The sequence below is a fragment of the Anastrepha ludens genome, chromosome 6 (assembly GCF_028408465.1).
Source record: "Anastrepha ludens isolate Willacy chromosome 6, idAnaLude1.1, whole genome shotgun sequence".
Lineage (NCBI taxonomy): Eukaryota > Metazoa > Arthropoda > Insecta > Diptera > Tephritidae > Anastrepha > Anastrepha ludens.
The window spans coordinates 59,315,886-59,340,512 of NC_071502.1; the positions used below are offsets into that span (position 1 = coordinate 59,315,886).

General features: G+C 34.4%; 1 protein-coding gene across 1 annotated transcript in view; it reads right to left on the reverse strand.

The window, feature by feature from the left end:
• Positions 1–1,834: 1,834 nt before the first annotated feature.
• Positions 1,835–24,627, reverse strand: part of LOC128867529 (homeobox protein 5-like) — a 76,167-nt gene continuing 53,374 nt past the window's right edge. The window contains exons 2-4 of the mRNA XM_054108809.1: positions 6,086–6,595; positions 5,932–6,009; positions 1,835–3,147 (exon numbers count right to left, since the gene is read on the reverse strand). Of these exons, the coding sequence (XP_053964784.1) occupies positions 2,874–3,147; positions 5,932–6,009; positions 6,086–6,595 (862 nt within the window). The 3' untranslated portion in view covers positions 1,835–2,873. The remainder of the gene's footprint in view (positions 3,148–5,931; positions 6,010–6,085; positions 6,596–24,627) is intronic.

Consider the following 24,627-nt stretch of genomic DNA (forward strand, 5'->3'; position numbering starts at 1 on the left):
TTCCAGTCGATCGCTAATTTGGCTTGTGCTTCATGAGTGCTTTTCGAAAGTAAAGGTGTTACGTAAACAAATGAACATTTACAGGGAGTACAGAGACAGCGTTCATGCCTATGGTAAATCTAAGGTGCAACTAAACGCAATGCTAATTGAATGTTCAATATGTTCCTGCTGGACAAACAGTGACTGAACAGTTTTATGTTGTTGTCCGAGAGTGACTGCTTCCAAAAAAAAAGAGGCAACCCCGATAGAACTTATTATAATGAAGTAACGGAGGTCAAGGAAGATGTATTATTGTTATTAATATAGGGCCATAATGCACTGAGACCTCTGAAGTGGTCTATTGTGCTCGACCGCAAGCCAAAAGTATGCGGCTTATGATGAATTTGTGTACCTCCTCGGCCTTTTTGTTCCATATCACTTTTGTTCATACCACATAGATGTACGAGTTTTTGCTTTGCGGGAGTTGCACATTCGCAGAGAATTTCCTCTTTAGTTTCATCAACCATTTCACAAAAACGGCAGGTTCTTTTTTTACTAGTCTTAGTTTCTTTACTTTATTTAACATTTATTTTATACAGAATACTGAAATTTCAATTTATTCAATTAAAATCATGCCAGCTTCTTCTGGAACATCGTCATAAATAAAATTGGGAATTATATTCTGATTTTCTTCTAAATCCATTTCCTGTTGAATCATTGGCCCAAATTTTTCATATCTTGCGATATAGCTATCGCTAAATGAATACTTCTTGTCTGAGTGGCCTGTTCGTAGTACATTGGAAACATCAGTTATTTGGTCCAATGCATTTTTTAACCAATTCACAACTCTTGTAAGCCTGGTTTTACAAAATTAAGTGGATGATTTCTCACCATTCTGTTTTCAATATATTCATTAATTTCTATCCGCAAATGCTCCTTGAAAGGCTTCTTTATTGCAATGCCAAATGTCTGGAGGTAACCAGGCATTCCTACCGGAATCATTTTTTGATCAATCTTTCTCTCAGCAAGAGAGTTTTCATGCCTTTAGCGCGGTGAGTAGTGGCTGAATCCCAAGCATAAAATCAAACCACTTTTTTATAACTGCTTGGGTGCACGAGACTTTTTCACTTTCAGTGACATAAATTCCTGAAACACGTTGAATCTGGTATTTTTTACCTTTAGTGATTAAAAATGGCGTTACTTTCTTGTCATCTAGACGAATCGCCGAAATAGAGGTATCAGGTGTAGAAGGAACGTAACTTGAAGTGAAGAAACCTTGTGGTAATCTGTCGTTTGAGCACCTTGCCCTAGGAATACCGTGGTCTCATCCATAGCAATAATATCGGAGACTTGGTATTTCAAAAAATCGATGACACCAACAAAAAGCTTAAACGCAAGTGCACGCTTAACATCTTCATTGTCTTCCAGTTTAAACAATGTTGATGATCTCTATGAGAGACAATTCATATCGTTTAAGGAAGTTGTCCAACCAGTATGACGATGCTTTAAATTCTTCTGTGGATATATCAAATTCAATTGCTGTTTCAAGGGCAAATTTTTGAATATCAGCCCTGCCATGGATTTCTGGGGTCCATGGGTATCGATATTTTAAAGCCCATCCCAAAGATACTCGCACCCACACCAGTACCAAAGCAAAGGCGTTCCTAACCGTGGCAGCAGTTGGAGCGTTGAGTACAGTTGGAGGTAGACTATCGTGATTGTCGACGGAAAGTTATTTGCAATGCCTTGTAGATTTTTCTATTCATCAAAATTCAAAATCTTTTTCAAAATATAATAATTCATCTCCACTTGTATATATTTTAATAATATTTCTATATTTATTAAAAATTTGGCATAGAAAAATACTAAAAACAACATTCACGAGTAGGTTACAATAGAAACATATTCCATTTGTGTTAACGTCTATGTATGTATGTAAAAACTCACACTCATATATTTACACTATAAATGTATGCATGTATGTGTGTATGTATATGTAAAGCGTATGCAATAGAATTGCATATCAATTTTTAGCACTAAATGTGTATTGTAACGTTATGTGCTATATATGTATGTGTGTATGTATTAACATTTTTGTAACTATTTGCAATTATTTACATTTAAAATATTTTCATATAAATTTACATATGCATGTGTGAACATACTTATCTATTCTATGTGCATATTTTGTAAACGATATACGAGTATGTAAATGCGTTTTCGTACTTAAATGTATGTATATCAATTTGTAGGAAATGAAATTCATCAAAAAATTTCCCAATAATGCATTTTATGTATTCTAATTTTAATAGCTACGCATTTATACATACATATATGCATTTGTGTATGTAAAACATCTACCTACATACATACATGTACATGTATATTTATATTCGTTTGTATGTATGAGTATTCCGTAGTACGCTAAATTGGTTAAAATTGTTATGCATCTATTTAGGCTTTTATGTATATGTTTAGATGTGTGTATATGTAAGAAACTTCTTAGTCAGAATTCTAATTTCAGTTCGCTTTATAGCAGCTTAGATATAAATTCTTCCCCAGTTTTTACGCATATTTTTACTAACAGCTAAATCTTAAATACTAAAAACACACACGCATTCTAAAACTAAACAATAAATCAGTCGTCTGGCAGGAGCCATCACCACAGGACGCAGCCTACCAAACCTTTTCAATGCGCCATGAACACCTTGCTGGTGTATTGCGTGCATGCATGTACGAGTATGCGTGTATTTAGTTGTATTCAACAGAACGCTGTTTTTGTTTTTGGTTAGCTACTGACTTTCGCTAGTGCTTAATTAGTTAGTAATTCACTTTGTCACATGCTTAGGCTAAATATTTGATATTAACAACGATTCGATTGGATCCCTTTTTGCTTAGTCCAATTCCAGATAATTGATCTCTTTGGTCAACGGTTGCAGCGCTTGTTGTGTTTGTGTTTGTAAATTTTCAATGAGCGCAGTTTGCTCGGGCAGCAGCTCGTCTACTGTCGCTGAGTTGGGTGGCGCGACAGGTGGCATTTGATTGGGGGGTGGCCCCGTTTGTGGCGGTTGATTGTTGTTGGGCATGACTGTGGTGGGTGTGAAGGTGGTTGTGGGTGTATTGGTGGTGAGAGTTTGTGTGTTGCTATTCGAACCGGGCACGAAAACGCTGCAAAAAGAATAAAGAGAGATTTGTTAGATAAATTAAATTAATTTTTATGGTTAGGGAACTTAAATCATTTTATTGTTGGTCTGAAATATTAATATAGTAAATATCTATTTAGTTTTTTACTTATTCATATTTAATTTAAAAAACAATTTTTTTTAATTCTAATTGTGGTACAGATTAGTAGGTATAAGTTAAATCTAAATCCAAAAAAATTCAGAAAAAGTTGAATTCAGATAGAGTTCTGTTTATTAGAGCATTTACACAGTAGACTGTTTGAGTAAAGCCAATACGAAAAATTTCTAAATTATAAATTTTTTGCATGGAACATTAAAATTTTTCACAGAAAAGGAAAAGTGCAATAAATCTTTTTGGAAACCAGTTCAAACATGAACAAAACGGACAAGTCTGTTAATGTTATTAAACTAATTAATCGGCACTATGATTCCTAAGACAAAAGTGGCTCAGACAAGTTAAGAGAACGAAGAGTATAAAAGAAAAAAGTCTTATGAACGCTTTTGAATCGAGAGAGAGTATAATATTTTATTTATAAATGAATCAAAAAAATTAGAAGAGGAATCTTACAAGTGCAAGCGATTTCATGTCAACTGATCTAAGTATTTTGGACATTGTCGTTAATTCTTCTCAAAATTGGTTTAATGTAGGCTTAAGGGGACAGATACCTGTAAATTTTGAAAAGAAATATTTTTTTTCGTAAAATGTTAATATAATCCTTTAAGAATGTGTCAAAAAATGTTTAGAACGTAAATTTAAGTATTTCTTATATTTTAGATTGTCAACCGTGACGACTCTATTCTTTGCGTTTGAGCGCTGGGGAGGTATAGTTTCGTTGCCGACTTTAGACGCGTTTTTCTCAAAACTATATTTTTCGAATTGACGTACACGATAACTCGAAAAGTTATTGACCGATCTCCCTGAAATTTTGCACACTCTTTTTTATGATATTACTTTCTATGTGAATTTACAATTTCGAAAATTTTTCGAAATAATAATTTTTTCGAAGCAAAAATAGTAGGAAAATTCGCCCACAAATTCATTTTTTTCCATTTTGGTTTAATTCATATAGAAATTATGGCAATAATAAACAAAAAATTATTTGGTTCTTTGTATTCAGGTCCCGGACACCGATGCTACAATGCCCGCCGATTGAGAAGCCCCGCTGCGACCTTCCTGGAAGAATTGAGTGTACATCCGCCATTTTAAATGATTAAAATAAAAAAACAATTATATTATTTTAATGTATAAATAAACTGTATGCCAATTTTGAAAAAAATATATTGACTTCTTTATTTTAAAAATTTTTATGTAAATCAGGGATATGTATCTGTCCCCTTAAGATTAATAAGAAGTAAACTGGAGGCGGCCATAGATGAATGGGTTGGTTTGATGGTGTCCAGGTTCGAAAGCCCGGGCAGGAAACCCAAAAGAGAGAAAAAGTTTTTTCTAATCGCGAGGCTCCTCGGCAGGCAATGGCAAACCTCCGAATGTATTTCTGGCATGGAAAAGCTCTTCATAAAAAAACCATCTGCCGTTCTAAGTCGGTTTAAAGCTGTAAATCCCTCCATCAAAAACATCAAGACGCGCAACAATATGAGGAGGAGCTCGGCCAAAAACCCAATAACGGAAAAATTTGGAAAAAAAAATTAATTCATTTAAAAAAATTTAATTTAGTTTGAATATTTATTCAATATTGGCAATTTTTAGGTTTTTCAAACTAAAATATCTCCAATTCTTTATAACATTTAAACAATTTATTTCATAATTTTTATGATAAAGTAAAAAAAATGTTGAGAAAAATATTATATTATTTTGTTCAAAGTTGATTGTCATTTTTAAAAAATCACTCACCGCTCAAAATTTAATTATTATCAAAAAACAAAAAAAGTGCTTGAAAAAAATTATGTTTTTGTTCAAAACTTGTTCGCAATATTTGAAAAACACGTTGCAGTCAGCTTACTTTTAGTTTTTTACGACAAAAAAAGCTTTTTAAAAAACTATTTTTAGGAAATATACTTTGTTCAAAACTTTTTATAATTTGTGAAAAATACTCTAGGGTCAAACTTTTTTTAGATTTTACGATAAAATAAATGCTCCGAAAAAACTATTTTGGAAAAAAACTGGGCTAAAACTTTTTGGTCATGCTTGAAAAATACTCCTCCCACTTAGATATTTTTAATGCAAAATTAAAAAAAAATATTTTCAAAAAAAATAATTGTATTTTTTATTCAAAATTTTTTTTTAAGTGTTTGAAAAACACAATCCGCTTAGGTTTTTATTTTATTTTTTAGGTCAAAACAAATTTAAAAAAAATTGTTGGGGAAAAAAGTTTATTTTTTATTTTAATTTTAATCATCATTTAATCATTTTTGAAAAAACTCCAAGCTCGGATTTTGTTTGACCGAGCTTCGTATCATATGCGTATGGAAGGCCCTAGTGTTGTATGAGGTCTCGAAATTGTTAACGATTGCTATTCGACTTTTTTCAATTCAGAGATACTTTCGGTACTCTCGGCAGTAGTAGGTGGTCAATATAAGCGTTTCCTATCATTTTAGGGATTCTTGTAGACCCACGATTGCGCTTCTTTTTGGAACCATTGTGACTTATTTCAACAAAATTATGATTGTAGTTATGTCTAATAAAATGAAAATTTCTTCAATTTCTAATTCATGAAATTTCCACCAAAATCGCTTAGACTAATTCCTGCCTTAAAAATTTGTAATCGTTACTGTTTCACTTCATAATTCAGCAATTCATCATTTTACCTACCTTAAAGAGTTCGTTGAGCGATATAAAGGCGGTGGCGTATTCATGCGTAGCCCACTGTAGACAGCACCATTGATTAAACTGCAAAATCGAAGCACAATTGAAGGCGTTAAAATTTCATTAAATCGAAATGAAATTTCATTTATGCAACACTCACCCAATAGCCGCACACTCATGCAATGACGTCAAATACGATGGCGGTGGCGGTCGATGCTGGAACTCTGGATAAAGATAACCACCGGGCAGTATGCGATTATTACAATAGGGACTGTTACAATTGCGGCAGGTCTCCATCAGTCGATAGCAGGGACACTCGTCCGCATCACCGGGCGAACTCAAACGCCAAATAATGCCGGCCACAATGAGTAGTGACAAGCCAATGCCGATCATCAACAGCGAGGCGCTTAAATATTGTGTGGTGTGTTCGATGAGACCCGTCGCGCCCAACACAACGCCACCCAGCGTACACGCAGCGCCACCAAGCGCGAACATGCCGATAATAAAGGGTACAACCGGGCGTGAGAAGCATTTACGGAAGGTGGAACTCATGGCGGTGGCTGCTCCACAGGCTATTGCAGTGTTGGCGGGTGAGCCCGCACCACTAGTCGCTGCACCAGCGACGCCAGCCGGGTTGTCCACAACAGCGGTGGGTGTGTCAAGGAAGCGTCTGTAAGGGAAGAGATGAAAGGTAAAAATTATTATTTATGGCAGCTTGAATGTTATTTTTTTTTTTTATCAATATGGGTATATATGTATGTATACATAAGTTATTGTTTGGAAAAACAGTTTATAGTTGACAGCGGGTTGGGTTTGAATGGTTGGTGATAAATAAAATATAAATAAAGTGGAGTTTTTGTGTTTGTGCTCTATCTGCAATGCAGCTGAATATTCGCTTCCTCGCACCACATGCAGTGCCTAGCAAAAATATAAAAAATAAAAAGTAGGAAAATGACATGAAAAAGAATAAAGCAAGAAATTGAAAGAAAAATCCCCAACTACCACCATTATCAGCAGTCTTTTGTTGAGCAGCATCTTGCATGTTGCATACAATTGACAGCCGTCGCCGCTGACTGTTGGGCAGGTAGAAATGTGCGTCACACAAAGTCATTAGACGATTGGAAAGAAAAGTAGGAAATCTTTGCTGGAATTAATGTGTGCACGCACACTCTCCTAAATGTACACAGTCACGCACGCAAACAATAAGGAAAGTGCCCAGCAGTGAAGCGTATAGTTTTCTCCAATTCTCGGTGCCTTTATTTGTTTGCATGAGTGTATTATTAAGATGGTACAAAAAAGTTATATTTTTTCTTGATGCTACCCTTAAATACATAATTTTTTTTATATATTTTTTAAATTTTTTATTTAATTTACAGGTGCGAACGCTTTGAAAACTACCATTAAATTCTCATGGGAGAATGCACTTTTTTATGAAAAATATTTACAAATGGGTATTATTTAATTTTCTTAATTTCCCTTCACAAATGTCAAATGGTCAAATGGTCATATGGTAGAAGTATGCTTAAACAAAGTTTTTAATCAATATTTTTTTTATTTTCGAATATTCATATGTTTAAGGAAACTGAATTATTTTTATTGGGACTCTGAGGAGTCCCAAAATTAAATTTAAAAAAACTATTAAAAATTAAATAAAACTGGGGACCGCTCAGAGTTCCAATAATAAAACTATTTAATTTTTATTTTTTTTAATAAAATTATTTAATTTTAATTTTTTTTAAATAAAATTATTTAATTTTTTATTTTTTTAAATAAAATTTCATTTTTTTTTTTGTAATTTTTTGGACATTTGTGAAATAAAATTAAACGAAAAGACTAAATAACACACCGTGCGACAAAAAAAAATGTATATGCAAGTGCAACTAGAGATTTTATTTAAAAATGCTGCATACTCAGCTTTCCAATATCCCATGAATTTTTGTTTTAGGAACCTTAATGCTTCAAAGAATACAATTTTCAAAAAAATTGTATTTTATACTAACTTTTTGATATTGGTATGGATACCAAACGAAAGAGAAAATATGCAGCTATTAAAAAAAACATTGCTCTATACTTTTCGCCAGGACAAATATAGATTTTTTATGCTTTCTTTCATGGGAGGAAATTTCAGCTATTTTTTTTACGCAGTTCAGTATTTTTTTTTTCAAGAGAAACGAAGGAAATAAGTAAAATAAATTGTTTCTTAATGGCTGCATATATCCTTCTTCGTTTGATATTCGTTATAATGCCATAGAATGAGAAAAAGTATTGTACTTAAAACTATTTATTAAAGATTTAGACCTTTAAAATTTTAAAGTCCTTGAAAAAATTAATCTGATCAGTAAATAAAAAACGGAGTATGCAGCATTACTATGTGAAATCTATAGTTCAACGTGTATATGAACGTTTTTCCGGATAACAAAAAGAAGTTGATTTTTGCCGCACGATGATATGGATTACATGGGCAAAAATTAAATAAAAAAATTTAAAAAAATATTTAACTAATTTTGTTTGGCCATAGAAAAGGTTTAATTCGGAACATCAAGTAAAACATTTCGGTTTTGGGGCCATCCTAATGTGTATTTGTGTATATGTATGTCGTATCGGGGTCACAGGACTCTGCCGACATTCACCTTTGTCTGCTTGTCACTGCTGCAGCTTTAACGCTCAGTGTCAGCAAAGGATCTGCCCTGCTGGTGGCCCTCATGCAATGCCTCTTTGTACATCAAATTATGATCCTTATTTTTTGTGCTTAATTTTCTCATTCCTATTTATACATACACACATCCTATTGACGTGCAACACCTGCCCAAATACCAATGATGCTCAAATAACAACCTAACACGTTAAATGTGTGTGCCTTATATACATATATATGTATGCTTGCATATGTGTAAGTGCGCAATATGTCTACCTGTCTGCCACTTATTTGAATATAATTTATGCGGAATAAATGGGCAGCTGCTTTCTGCCTTCTTATGTGTTCGATATTCTTTTTTCTGGCCGTTGAGTTTCTAAAATCTTACAAAAAATGCATTTAATGTATTAGAATTTGCTTGTCTCTTAGATTGGTCAGCGCGTCTATTGTGAGATTTATATCCTTTCTGTGAAGGAGCAAAGAAAACAGTAATTCTGATTTTGCTTTTGAGATGAAATTTTGTAGGTACAAGAGTTGGTGTGAGAAAAAATTAGAATTAAACGGAGAAGACATTTTAATGCGTTGGAGAAGAAAATGCCGGTGATTTGGTACTTAAGTGTTTTAATATAAATTCTCATAAAATGAATTCAATGCACCTATGTCTTCAAATTTGTGTTTATAATAGTTATACAGGTAAGGTAAAGTTGAAAGATTTTTGCTGAGCTTTTACACCGTTTTGTACGGTAACAAATTTTTATGAGAATAAATTTCAGGGCAGAAATTGTTTCAAACTTTGCCATTGTCGGCCGACCTCTTCTATGATCTTCATGTGCTTTACATGTAGTAGAAAATAAATTTACAACTTTTCTACATATTATTAATCTCGGTTAGCACCTGTAGTTGCCACAAGATATGCAAATATAATATTTGTGAGTCGAAATATGTGCCTTTTCGCCCACACAGCACATATCCGCAAGCTTAACTTCTGCTCATGTCATGTCTATGTGAAGCTGGCGTGATTAATAGCCGCATTAAGTTAGCACCTAATTTCTAAGGCATACAGGCAGTAGCTGAGCTATATAAAAGCTTTGAAACTCAAATAAATATTTCAGTAAACCAGCATTATCATGCGTTTGTCGCTTCATTCACCATTCGTTTAGATTCAGTTTAAGGTTTGCACTTTGACCTCATGGTGTTTTGTGCTCTCTACTTATCACAATAACTCATCTAGACGCAGTTCTCTTATTAAACTTAAGATATAGCTGGGTTAGGCTGCGAGTATAAATTATCGTCCGGAAAATTGGACGATGGAAAAAAATAAATTTTTATTGGTCCAAAGACCTTTATTCTATAAATTCCAACTTACAACTCAAAACTTAATTACTAAATCTCTCCTTAATATAACTTATTTTTACTTTTGTCAGCATTTTTGACAACTGATTTACATCGGCGCATGCCGGATGTTTATTGCTTAAACTAATTTTGCTGATCAAGGTGTTAGTATATTTGGCTATTGTAATATTTATTGTTTAAGCTAATTTTGCTGATCGAGGTGTCAGTGTATTTGGCTGTTGGCTTAAATCGGCGGATGCCGGATGTTATTCCCAACATTATTGGGTTTGCTTATTCAGCGTCTGGGTCATGTCGCAATTGCATTACGAGTATTGCTTATAGCTTAATTGGTGCTAACTTATATCCCTTTCTTCTTGCAGCAAATGACCGGGATATCTCAACTTTTTCTGTGAGCTATAGCGTTACACTCAAGGCGAAGGTGTATTGGAGTCTCCGGAGGTTGGTCGCAGAAACAACACGAGTCAGTGGACCATACCCCAATACTATGCATATGACCGCGCAATCTGCAATGGCTTGTGGGAATGCCCGTGAGTACTATCAGTTTATCTTTAGGGAGGGTCATAAGTTTTCTAAACCTCTTTGGTTGATCTATAGGTTAAAAATTATTGAAATACTTAGCATCTTGATGCATTTTGTAATTATCCACTTAATTGAAGAACCAGTTGAAGTTTTGCAATTCTACAATTTTAAAGAGAGCGGGAGAGAGAGAGAGAGAGAGAGAGAGAGAGAGAGAGAGAGAGAGAGAGAGAGAGGGAGGGAACTAGAAAGAAATATACAAACGTGGAGGTGGAGAAAGAAAGAGTGAGATAAAGGTAGAGCATGAGTGAGACAGAGTGGGTTATCCCCAGAAAATATAGAAAAATTGCTTGATCTCAATAAAAATATTGAGAAATCTCTGCGAAAAGTAATGAAAAGATATTGGAGATTCTTCTTCTAAGGTCTTAATTTAATAGCTGGCAGACTACCAAAATATGTATCTCTGCACTTATTATTATTATTAGTAAAACTAGAAATGCATGATTTCTTACAGACTACAACAAAAAAACCTTAACGGGTTCATACTTATCCATATAATTCATTCAGTGACTATTTCAAAGTTTGTTTAGAAGATAAAAAATTTTAATTTTTATTAAATTCATTAAATTCCAGAAAGAATAAATCATCACTCTGCAGGATTTTTGTGGAATGTAAGAATTATAAAAAATAAAATAAAAGAAAGAGACAGACAATTACACCACTGATGATATCAAAGATAAAGCAGAGTGAAAGAATACTTTTGCCATTTTGTACCGACTTAAAATTTATTATGGCATATCTTGCAGCATAGGAAGGAATCGGCTCTGAGAGTGAATTGAAGAAAAAGCTTTTCAATTCTTTTAAGTCCTTTAATATGGCATAAGTGATGGCGCCTCCATATTCTGAACTCCAGCCAGCTTCTTCTAACTTACTTATATATTAATTTGCCGTTTTCTTATAAAACGACTTGTACTAAAACTGAAATAGTGGACAATCCTATGATTTGCTCCATGATTATAAAAATGTACGCAAAAAATTACAATAAATAATATTTTGGTATATTTTCACAGCTGTCAGGTGGCAGTTTTTGTTTTGGTTAGCACATAAACGGCAGCTCATCATTCGATACACTTAATTAGAGGTTTAAGGGCGATTTTGTGCTAATCGCAGATTGTGAAAACACTTTTGCAGCCAACTTCCGATTAAGATATTGAGAAAATTACCCTTAAACTGTTTTAGTGGCCTCCAAATATATTTATTTTGTGAGCTCAAGACCGTTTTAACAGTAAAGCAACAATTAAATTATTGCTTTCATTTGCTTGTCGATATTTCGAACCCACTCAGAGTCATCCGCACTGTGGCTGCGGTTGGTAGGTGAGGAAAAAAAAAATAATAAGAATTTTTGTTTGGTAGAGTATGTATTATTGAACATGTTTTTAGATACATTACTGACCTAATATAATAATATAATAAATATGTATATTACAATACCTCAAAAGGTATTTCCCTAAAAACTCAATTAATATACTTTTTTTATCTTTAAAAAAATTCTTCAAAAATGAAAAACCAATTTACAAATAGGGATCTTCAATAGATTTTAATTTTATTTACCTTTGAAATACTTTTAGAATCAATGAAATGAATGGAATATTTTACGAATGTGGCTATACTGCAATTCAAAATCATTCAATGCATTTTTTCCTTTCAATTTTAAATTGCCTTTTAAATAGGGTTGTAGAATGAAAACATCAAATAGCATAGCTTCAATTTCAATATCCCCATTCTATTGAGCAGCATAGTTGGAGTGAGCAGAAACCAAATAAAAAATGATTTTTTTAAACATTTTTAAATTGGAATAAGAACAAAAACAAAATTGAGACTCTGTTGCAGCAAATAAAATACCAACACACCTAAAAACAAAAAAAACTATAAAAACAAAAATAAAATTCCTAAACTTGAGCCTAAATAAATTGAAATATAACACAAGTGTCAGAAACTTTACATGGATATGTATATGGAATATTTATTAAAATATAAATGAAACATGCGCAATAACAACAAATTGTATTACATATGGACATATCTAGAAAACTCGAATATGCAATAAACAAAACATCAAATAAAAAATAAATTAAAACAAAAATTAACAGCCGCGTAAGATATTGCTGTTGTCATTTTCGATTATATTTTCGTACTAGTTTTTGATTTGCTGTTATTGCAGTTGTTGCGCTGCTCATGCGTGATGATTAAATGCAGTTGTTAGAAACACATTTTATTGCCACAATGCTTTTTCCTACAATTCGTCGTCACGCCATGCCGTGTGATTTCGTTTCCTCACGTTTGATTTGATTTTGTACCCTGTAGGAAAAAATGCTGAATTTTCAACAAACTACACAACTGATTTGAAAAAAAGTCAAAAAAATATTTTCCTTATCAAGGATTTTAACTGACGTGTATAACAGAGAGCAGTGGTTTGGATCCCATATATGACAGAGAGCGAGAGGGAGAGAGAGGTAGGGACATAGAGAGGAAGATAAAGAAATCGATAAAGAGAGTGAGTTAGAGACTTTTGTCGTTATTTTTATTATCACAGCATATTGCACTGAGGCCTCCAATGTGGTCTATTGTGCTTGATCGCCAGGTTAAAATTTGCGGCTGCTGATGAAGTGAAGTGCTAACGAAGGCTATAGTGCCCCATGTCATTTCCCGTGAGAGTTCTGAAGCACTGTTTTTGTTGTTTTTGTAGCATCTCTCAACTCATCTGACAGTTGGCCCAGGAAGCGTGCTGCTTTGACTGGTTAGATCCAAAGGGAAAACAGGCGTTAGGCCAGAGATATATTGAGCGTACCGTGGTAAGCCCCCTTATATGCAGGTTTATGAGCCTACTTGATGCTCTTCTGGAGAGAAGGATAAACTGCTGGCTGCTGTTATGGACTCTCCATTCAGTGTCGTGTGAATTCCCTGTATTCACAGTCTTTTAAATAGCTCACAATAGCCTACAAAAGGGTTCTGATCCAAGGAAATTTGAATTAGCGCTTTATTTCGTTAGGGAGTTCACCTGTTCGTTGACATCATAACCATTAAGTCCTGACTCACAGCCCAATAAAAGGTGTTCATTGTTCCCAGGGTGTTGAGGCCAGTGAAGCATTCTTCAACGGGTTTGGATTTTAGTATGTGAGACTGCAGTGTGCTTAAGACTAGCTGACAGTTTAAAACATGGGAATGTGCAATTGTGCCTCTTCGAGGGCATTCTCTGTCACAGATTTCTATGCTATCGATTTCTGCTTGAAATACTATGGGATAACCGCTCATGGGTATCCATCTTTTAAAGTTCGACTCAATGAGATAGAAATAGGGATTAAGATATAGCGACAGAGAGATATAGTAGGAGAGGGAGGAAGGTAAGGTAAACAACATACATATTTGTTCTCGTTTCTGCTGTACATTGTATAAATTATACCCATTATTTTCATATATAATATTTCCCGCTTTTGTTTCGCTGGCCGCTGCGTGCCTACCATGCGGAAGTGCGCAGGTTCGAGTCCTCGGGCATGAAACACCAAATGATAGAAAAAGTTTTTTCTAACAGCGGTCGTCCCTCAACATGCAATGGCATACCTCCGAGTGTATTTCTACCATGTAAAAGCTCCTCGTAAAAAACCATTGTTCATTCGGAGTCGGCATAAAACTGTAGATCCCTCTATTCGTGGGAAAACCTGTTACGACCTGAAATCAAAAAGTAAAATCAAAATACCTGCATGTAAGTTTTAATTTTGTACCACTGCCTTCAACTTGAATATATTCGCCTAGAATTGACCCTTATTTTTACTCGTAGTTTGTAGGATTCTTAGATACCATTAGGTGGTTTCCAAGGTGGCGTATTGCCCTAAGTCGTAAAGTTTTTAACGGTTAAATAAGTATTTAGAGAACTTGAAACGGCCATTAACTATTTCGTAACTGATTATTCAAAAATATGACTTGCACAGTACCTTGCGAACCCTGTAAACCCAATTTTTAAACCTTTAAAGTTTACGACACAGAACAGTACGACACAACTTTGAAAACCCCAATTATAAGTTGTTCATTGATATGCCTTGGACTTCATCCTGGTTAATGCTTGCTACAAGCGAATTTTTGCATAGTTTAAGAGTTCACGTAAAATGAACTCTTTTCCCTACAGGGCCAGCATGGGTGCTCGAACGTGTTCTGCATGCCCATATGTACATATGTATGAGCTCATATATTTTTCAATAAACGAGCATTTGATTTGATTGTCGTGCACTGCATTGCATTTGGAATCGTTCCATTCTATATTTAATTTGTTTATTTTTTTGTGTTCAGTATTATTTTGTAATTTCTGCTAGGCAGTGAACAGCAGAGCATAGTTTGCTTTGCCGAGTTGTTGTCAGTCACACTTCACACAAAAACACAAAACGGAAAAAAGAAAATCACACACAACTTTTTTTTTGGGAACTTCAAAACAGCACACGTATGCACCTACATACATACATACAATACATATAAATATACTTTACGGGCAGGCAGGCAGGTAGGCAGGCAAACATACAGACAATCACACTTCAACGCGGCTACTTGCGGCTGCTGGGAGCGTTTTTTAATAAATAACCAAACTGATATAAAATGCCTACAACTAGAGGCGAGTGCTTCATAAATTAGCCAACACCGGCTAGCAGTGTTGGTGACGCCCCAAAACGCCCGAATGTATGCTTCCATGTACAACACAACATGCACACTCACATATTTATCAGCGGCGCATTGTAGTAACTTTCGTTGTCAGCGTCGCAAGCAACTTAAGATTACTCACTAAGTTGTTGGCAGCAGTTGTTCGTGTGCTTCGAGGGTGTCACTAAAAATATGAGGCGTTGCTACGAATTTCATCTCAGCGTATAATTCAAGCACGCAATAGATTTGCGCCGCACTCAAGGCGTCGACTGCCTCATTTTTGTTTAAGTTTTTTCCTTTATTTTTTATTTTTGGTTTGGTTACAGCTGTCCGATAGGCTTAAGCAGCAACACCTCGCTTAAACCACAAACAAAAATAAAAATCAGACATCAAAGTACGGACATTTTTTTTATTTTTTTTTCGTGTTACTTTGTTATTTTGTTGGCTCGAGATGCTACTCTGCACACTAAGCTTGCGGCATCGATGCGTTGATCCTATGCCTATCAGACATTGCACAAACATTTACACTCACACACGCATGTTTGTTTTGACAGCCGCTGTTCTTATGCAATTGTGGCTGTAGTTGTTTTTGTGCCTTTTCACTTGCTGAAAAACAATAAGTTGTTATTATGCGTCTGACAAATGATTGAACTCGGCTGTGCGGCATGACTGCTGAGTTTAGATTTTTTCCAACTTTTCTTTATTTTCTCTCTTTAGTTCGCTTCTTCAAAATTAATTAGCTGCCGCATATAAGTGTTGTCAAATTAAAGCTGCTCCAATCTTTGCATGGAAAAATGTATTAATGTTGTTGGTGTTGGTATTTCTTGTGCTTTCCATACCTATTGCTTTTCCCCTACATACCTATGTTCTGAAGTCATTAAATTGCCATATGTTAAGGTCAATGCATCACATAAATACTCTCTCACTCACATACACACTAACAAGACTATAGACCTTGCAAGCACATTTATCCAGCTACCGATCTGTAAGAGGATTAATTGATTGCTTTGTAAATTCAATTTTATGCTGGCACGATAATTAAGTGCACACATGAACAGCACACGCACGCGTACATACACACATACATGCATACCTATTTGTTATTTTATTGCGTTTAGTAGAGCTAATATTGTTTTATGGCTCCACATTCTTTATGGCGTTGAAAATAAATTGAAATTATATGCCACGTTATTTTTCTTGTTCACTTCGTGTCATAAAAAATGCGATATTTCTTCTGGGTGAAATAAAATTAAAAATAGGGAACTGTTGTAATTTCTTTCTCTTTTTAAAGTTTTGTGACTCCTTGACTGCAGGTTAGCACCTAATGGAATTGAATTACAGTTAATCCATTTCACGTATCCTATCAATTTTGAGTAATCAGCCATAAATAGCCGCTTAAAGCTGCTATAAAAGCTTCATCAAACCAGAAGCGCAAAATTATATTATAACTAAAATCGCATATAAGTCAAAAGCTATTTTGAAGCTTTCATTGATGAATGCGTGCATCTTGCTCCAAGCAGATGGGAAAATTTTGTTACTTTTGTGATTAGCAAAATTTTTGGAATTTACATTGTACTTGAAACCTGAAAACATAATATTTTCTTTTCAAATGTAAGCTCATACAAATGAAAGATTTCCAAATGTATTCAAAATTTCACAGAGAGCTTTCGAATGACGACTAATGATAGAAAATAGCAAAGCCAGTATTAAAGGAGTGATCAAAATGGGAGATTACGTTTTTACCGAAGAAAATAATACTGGTATGGAACACTCGGGCGAAGTTATTATTTTTTAAAAGGAAGTGAGAAACTGGCTCTTAGAAAAATGTTCACATTTTTCATAAAAAGCATACCTTCCTCTGCCAGTGTCAGAGACAGAGGCTACTGAAAAATGTCTGTGGTTCCTAAGTAAACTGTAATTTCCAACGAACCCAGCAATGTTTTATGCTGTTATAACAATAAAAATTCATAGTAAAAAATAATAATAAGCTTCGTCAATTTTCGTGAAAGCTCCCTTTCGGAAATGTAAAGGGTTCTCCAATAGCAGGCGTTATCTATCGCTATCGAGAGATGATTAACAATTTTTTATGCCCGGAATTGAATGTATTGATCTGAACAAGGTTTATTTTCAACAAAACTGCGCTACGTGCCACACCAGCAACGAAACCATTGATCTTTTAGGGGAAAAGCGTCCGGACCGTGTTATCTCTCAAAAAGGTGATCACAATTGGCCCCCGAGATCTTGTGATTTATAACCTTGTGACTTTTTCTATGGGGCCACGTGAAAGAGAAGGTCTACGCCAACAGCTCAGGGTCGATTCAAGACCTCAAAGATGGAATTCGTGAGGCTATCGAGGACATAGGGCTGCCACTTTGCAATTCGGTTATGGAAAAATTCATGAAAAGGATATTGTCCTGTAAGCGTGGTCGTGGTGGTCGTTTCCCTAATGTTATTTTCTACTATTAACGTCATACCTTCCTCTTTATAATGAAATAAACATCCGATCATTTATATTAAAAAATAACATTTTTCATTGAATATCAAAATGTGTTATTTTATTATTAAAAAACCCTATACTTTCTGAGAGTTTGAGCAAAGCTCAGATGATTTTTTTTACTAATTTATTTACTACTACTTACTGTTTTACTTATTTTTCTTAAAGCAACAAATTAGTGAAAATTTATTTATTAAAAAATTAGGGCACCAAGTTAGCTTTAAAGCTCAAACTGATAAGAAAAATGTTTTCACACAAGTCCTTAGTATGAAATAATTATATCGGGAATATTTGTTAACTGGGCTATTAAATGCTCTTTTTGTTCCTTTTGTTTTATCAAAATGTTAGAAGCCAATGGTTATCAATTAGGGATGCCAATACTAGCGGGAAATCTTGATTGCGTGATATATTTTTAAAGTAATTCCAGAATTTCGGGACTACTTTCGGGATTTACCTTGGGACATATGTAACTTTTAGTATGATTCAATAACTGAAAACATGCAAACATACCATTAAATAACACTGTTAAATCTCTAAGAATAAACTGGTTTTAAAAATCACATATTAGAGTAGAATGGGGTAAGATAGGCCATTTTTGTTTGGAGAGCTCTTGCTACGGTATTTTTGCATTGATTTTGAAAAATAAGCAAGGTTTTGAAAGGTTATTTATCTGCTAACATTTTGGTTATAATGACTTATGTTTGGCTAAATATTTTGGAAGCTGCATTCAATAAGACAAAAGTACTTTTTTTCGATATTTTCAAAATCGGGGGGCACGATAGGTGAGGAGAAAAGAACAATGTACATGGCTTGGAAATTAATGTTTTAACTTTTACTTATAGAGTATGAACACTGCACATGTTATAAAAGTTAAGAATTTTTCTTTAATTCATCACGCGAGCACGTAATGTTTCGAACGGAATTTTAAATTGTTTAGAGGCTGATCGAACACTAGCGCCATCTCGGACTGCCGCGATTGCGTTTTTTACGTCTTCTTCACTTCGTTTCGGCGTTTTTCGCACATAATTACGCACCATTTTGCTGCAAAAACAATTAAAATTTATTTTATTCAATTAAAAGTAGTGACCTATAATGCCCCCAGACGGCTGACCTATAGTGCCCCCAAGCACATGTTTTATGTTGGTGTCGATATTTTTTTTAAAAACAAAAATATCAAAAAACTATCTCATTATTCGTGTTCAGCATTATTTTCTACGTAAAATAAAACTCACCTGACAAATATTTACATACATTAAATGCACTGCACCGTAGAATAAAAAAAATGCTATGTCGGAGAAAAGCTCACAAAAAACTGAACGACGCCAGAACTAGGATAACTAATCAATGGAGACGGGCGAAATGACAGTTGCGAACGTTGTTCCTCACCACGTATTCAATTCACATAAGACGGATGACCTCTGCAAAAACAGTGCGACGAAAACTCCACCTACCTATTGTGCCCCCATACCTATCTTACCCCATTCTACTCTATATTTATTAATGCAGACAAATCGTAAAGTAAAATTTGTTTTAATTGCACTGCGATTTAGAAACGCTTCCATCACAATGCAAAATGAAAGTACTTTTGCAATGCAACTAGGAAATAAATACTTTTGAAAGTGATAAATAAAACACTAAAATAATTTTTTTAAGCTGGTTTGCAAACATTTTAAACAACAAAAGTACGAACGTAAGTGTTGATTTATTTGAAAATACTAATGCGGTCGCCCCTCGGCAGGCAATGGCAAACCTCCATGAAAAAGCTCCTCATAAAAAATATCTGCCGTTCGAAATCGGCTTAAAACTGTGGAGCAACATCAAGAAGTACGCTACAAATAGGAGGAGGAGCTCGGCCAAACACCCAAAAAGGGTGTACGCGCCAATTATATATGTAGGTAAATATATATATTTACAATATAAATCGATTAAGACCATATTACATAATTAGTCTGTTGAAAATTGAAACCCCTTTAGATATAAAATTTTGTAATAAAAATTTCGATTTTGTAATAATTTTTTTTTATTTCTTTCAGTTTGATATTTAAAAAAATTAGCGATCGGGGAGTTTTTGGGATCTAAAAAATACCGAGACGTGCATCATTAATGTCAATACAAATGAACATTAAACTAAGATGCTTTAAAAGAGTGCAATTGAGTTGTATAATTAATTTTTTTGTTTTTCCTTTATTGAACAATATTAGAACCACCATATTTACTTACTCGAATGTAGTACATAAAAGTTGATTGAAATTCCAAATACACACAATTAGAGCTTCTGACCTCCCATTCGATCTACAATTACGAGCGTTTTGCAATACTTTGACTTTCTAAGTTCGAACGTTTCAATCAACTATCGAAACAGCAGCAGCCGAAAGTGTTGAAACGTTTATAAATTGATAACTCAATGATGGTTTAATTGCTCGACTGCTGATTAATAGTAAAAAAAGTGTAAAAGTATAATAAAAAAAATAGAAGGCATTAAGAAACGCTTAAAGCGATTAACAACTTTGAACAAAAGCAAATTTATGCATTCGAAACGCTTTGAGGCTTGCAAGCCGTTTGCTATAAGAGCTTACACAATAAAGTCAATTAATGGGTCCGCGCATATGCACTGTATGTATACTCTTACATACGCACATGCACTTTTATTTATGCACAGAAGTTCTATAAAAATGTCTTGAGTAATAAAAAACAATTTTTACTACTTTTTACTATCAGTGAAAAAAAAAAATCAGTCGCTGCAAAACAGCATTTGAAGTAGTAAAGAAACATTTGATGAAAGCGCGCATTGAGCGGCATCCAAACAGAAATTTTCTAGCCATAAACAATGAACACGCGAGAATACAAAAATAAAAAGGGCAGAGTCAGTTATGCGATGATGCATGAAAAGCCAAAAAGGGGGTAAAGCACAATGCAACGTGGTATGTACTTTTGTTGATAGCGATGAATGCTTAGACATACAATACATACATACATGCGCAAGAAATTTCGTATACGCTTTTAATAACTCAAAAGTAGAGACAAATGATTTAAAAGATTTTTTTAAGTCATCAATTTTTTTGTTTTCTGTTTAATGCCAACATCTGCAGCTTTGCCTTTCTTCTTTTTATTTATCGCTGCAGTACAAAAATGTGGACAACTTCTAATGAAATGCTGCCCAAAGGTGCTATGTGGCATTTTTTTATGAGCCCGCGGCGAATGTGTAACTGAATTGCCTACAATTTGTCTCATAAAATGGCACTAAATTATGACTGGGTGTGAAAAAGTCATCAATTTCGAATTTATCATTTACAGCAGACACAAAAAAGAAGAGGGGGAGAGTAAGCAAACAACTCGTCCACTACTATCCTTGCAGGCATTTGGGTACTATAACCACTATATATGTTATATTATATACAGGGTGGTAGAAATATAAATATGTTTTTTACAAATGAAGCAATTGGAAGAAAAAACCCAATGGCTTTTGGTTTATCACAGCTTTGTTTGAACAAATAATAAAATTGTTTATATAATATATTTTTACTATTTGACTGACTTCGCAATGACGCGATTATCCAAGGTTTTGTTGTCGGATTATCCTACATATACGAGTATGTATATATATATATATGTACATATATAAAAACGTGGAAAATTTCTTCGAAAAAGCATCAGTTAAAAACTGCTACTCCGATTTTTACGTTTTTACATCGTTGGAAACCCTGTAGTAGATGGTTTTTGTGCTGCATTTATTTTGTTGCCACCTACTTGTATTAAAAAAAAAGTAATTTATTAAAATACAGATATGGGTATTAAAGCCTGGGTATCAAAGCAAGTATTCTCTAGAAAAACTACTCCAAAAAATGACTATATATGAGTGCCAAATGAAAGTAGCTTAAACAGAATTTAACATAAAAATAATTTTATATGGTACTGCCATATAATTTTAATTGCAAAAATAATAATAGGACTATGAATAAGTTCGTGCGGTTTTTTTTCGAAATTTCAAACTTTATTGACGTAAAATGGTTACAAATTTAATATTCAAAATATTGTCCATCGCTTACTACTACTTTTTCCCATCTTTCTGGCAATTCACGGATTCCCTTTGTGAAAAATTCGGTCGGTTTTGCCGCAATCCACGAATCGATCCATTTTTTGACTTCATCGTAATTACGGAAGTGCTGGTCAGCCAGGCCATGTTGCATCGATCGGAAGAGATAGTAATCGGATGGCGCAAGGTCTGGACTATACGGCGGGAGGGGTAGGACATCCCATTTGAGCGTTTCTAAGTATGTTTTGACCACTTGTGCAACATGTGGCCGAGCATTGTCATGTTGCAAAATAACTTTGTCGTGTCTATCGGCGTATTGCGGCCGTTTTTCTCGCAGTGCTCGGCTCAAACGCATCAATTGTCGTCGGTAGACATCCCCCGTAATCGTTTCATTCGGTTTCAGTAGCTCATAATACACAACACCCAGCTGGTCCCACCAGATACACAGCATAACCTTCAGGCCATGAATATTCTGCGCCGACGTCGATGTTGAAGCATGGCCAGGGTATCCATACGTTGCCCGACGTTTTGGATTGTCGTAATGGACCCACTTTTCATCGCCAGTGACAATTCGATGCAAAAAACCCTTTCTTTTGTGCCGTTGAAGCAGTTGTTCACATGCCATAAAACGGCGTTCAACGTCTCTTGGCTTCAATTCATACGGCACCCAATGGCCTACCTTTCGGATCATTCCCATGGCTTTTAAACGTTTGGAAATGGTTGATTGATCAACTCCCAAAGTTTTTGCAACCTCTTCTTGCGTTTGAGCCGGATCTTGATCGAGCAATTCCTCCAATTCGGTATCCATGAACTTTGGCGGCGCACCCTCGCGTTCTTCGTCTTCCAAGCCAAAATCACCACTTTTAAAGCGTGCAAACCACTTCTGGCACGTTCGCTCAGATAGAGCATGCTCACCATAAACTTCCACCAAGATACGATGACTTTCGGCTGCTTTTTTCTTCATATTAAAATAATGAAGAAGAATTCCCCGCAAAAACACATTATTTGGCACGAAATTCGACATTTTCAAGTGTGGTAAAAATATTGTTGTTTACGCTTCAAATAAAAAACTTATACTGACGTTTGTGCCTTACGACAGTAGCTCTCCAATGAATGTTTGGAAATGTGGATCGATGGAATAATAATCAAGTTACGCCATCTGTTGTAAAACCGCACGAACTTATAAATAGACCTATTAATTTATGATTAATTTCATCTTAATACTAAAATGTGGATACGAAATGAAATGAGCTTCAACAAAATTTAATAATAAATAATATTTTTATTTAGTGTTGCCACGTGGTTTTAATTGAAGAAATAGTAATTTATGGCATATATCTTTTGAATGCTACAGTATGGATATCAAATGAATAAAGATTAAACGAAATTGAATAAACAAATATTTTTCGCTGGTGTTGCCACATGATTTTAATTGAAAAAAAGTAATTGATGTCACATTACATTTCATTACTGAAATGTGGATACCAAACGAAAGTGATAAAACATATTTTTGGCAGGTGTTGCCACATGATTTTAATTTAAGAACTAGAAATTTATGACACACTTCATTTGAATACTAAAACATGAATACAAAATGAGGAAAGTTTACATTAAATTTAATAAAAAAATATTTTTGACTGAGGTTGCAACATATTGGTTTGGAAATTAAGAAACTGCTTACAAAATTATATTCATTGAAAATGTATATATATAACTACATAGATATTTCAATATAAAGGTAAATATAGCTTTAAGCCAATAACATTTTTAAACATTTAGTCATCTTGTTTAAAGAAAAAGTTTAAATTAACAAATCAATTGAATTAGGGTTTAGGAGATTGGTATAAACAACATGTTTTCAAAAGAATGAATAAAGCTTTAATTAAAATTATTTGTGTATGGCGTAGCTAAATAACAATCAATGCGAAAATTGTAAATGACTGTACAAATGAATTACGTATTAGGATGTGAGTACCACGCAAACTATGCCTACATAATAACGTTTTAATTAAAAAGAATTTTAATATTTATTTAATTAAAAGGTATTGAAAAGCATTATAATATAAAGTTTGTCCATCTACTTATTGAAGAGATATTAGGTAAAGAACTCTATTGCAGAGAGAAACTAATGGGCTTACGATGGAGCTACAGATATTAACAGCAAAAAATGGCACTCTTAAAATACATGGCAGTCAACTGTGGTTGGTCAACAATGGCTATTGACACGAATACCGAATGAGGGCGCATGGGATCGATTGTTTTATGGGCCGTATAATATATGTAGTGCAGCATTAAAGATGATCCAAATTCAGATTCTTCATTTCCAGCCCTAAAAAGGCGGTAATTAATGTTCTGCAACCAAAAGTGCCTTTTCAGTAGCGTTTTTGAAAATAAATTTAAATTGAAAAATCCGCACCAAAGAGTCATTCGTTTTATATGCAATGACTTTCAGTTCGATCACAGATGTGAGATGGAAAGCCATCTCGTTCAAGACTTTATTTTCAAAACGCGCGCAGTTTGTTGCAATATTTGCCTGCCTCGCGCAAAATACCCCATTGCCCTCGGTGAAAGTGGGATACTGATCGCCAAACAATGGAGAGTAAGCTGTGTGTGACAAAATACGATTCAAATAGATACCAATATTTGCACCACCCTGTGCGGCTGTACATAACAAAGTATTGATGTGTATACAGCTTCTTTGGTAGATGACCTGTCATTTGCTGGCTGACCATTAATTGAAATTTTCTTACCTTTCGTAATAGCTGCTATAATGCTTAGCTGGACTAATGGCAACATCACTGTGCTTTTACGAGTATTCGTATGCATCTTGACTAGGCAATATACGCGTAATCGGGCTTCAGGCGTTTTCTGAGCAGCAAGTGACCAGTCCCTGCACACAAAAATACTAAAAAGGCGCACTTATTCCATGGAAATTTTTCCATTTTCTTCTTTACTTTTAAGTATACATTATTTTTTTATTTTTTTTAA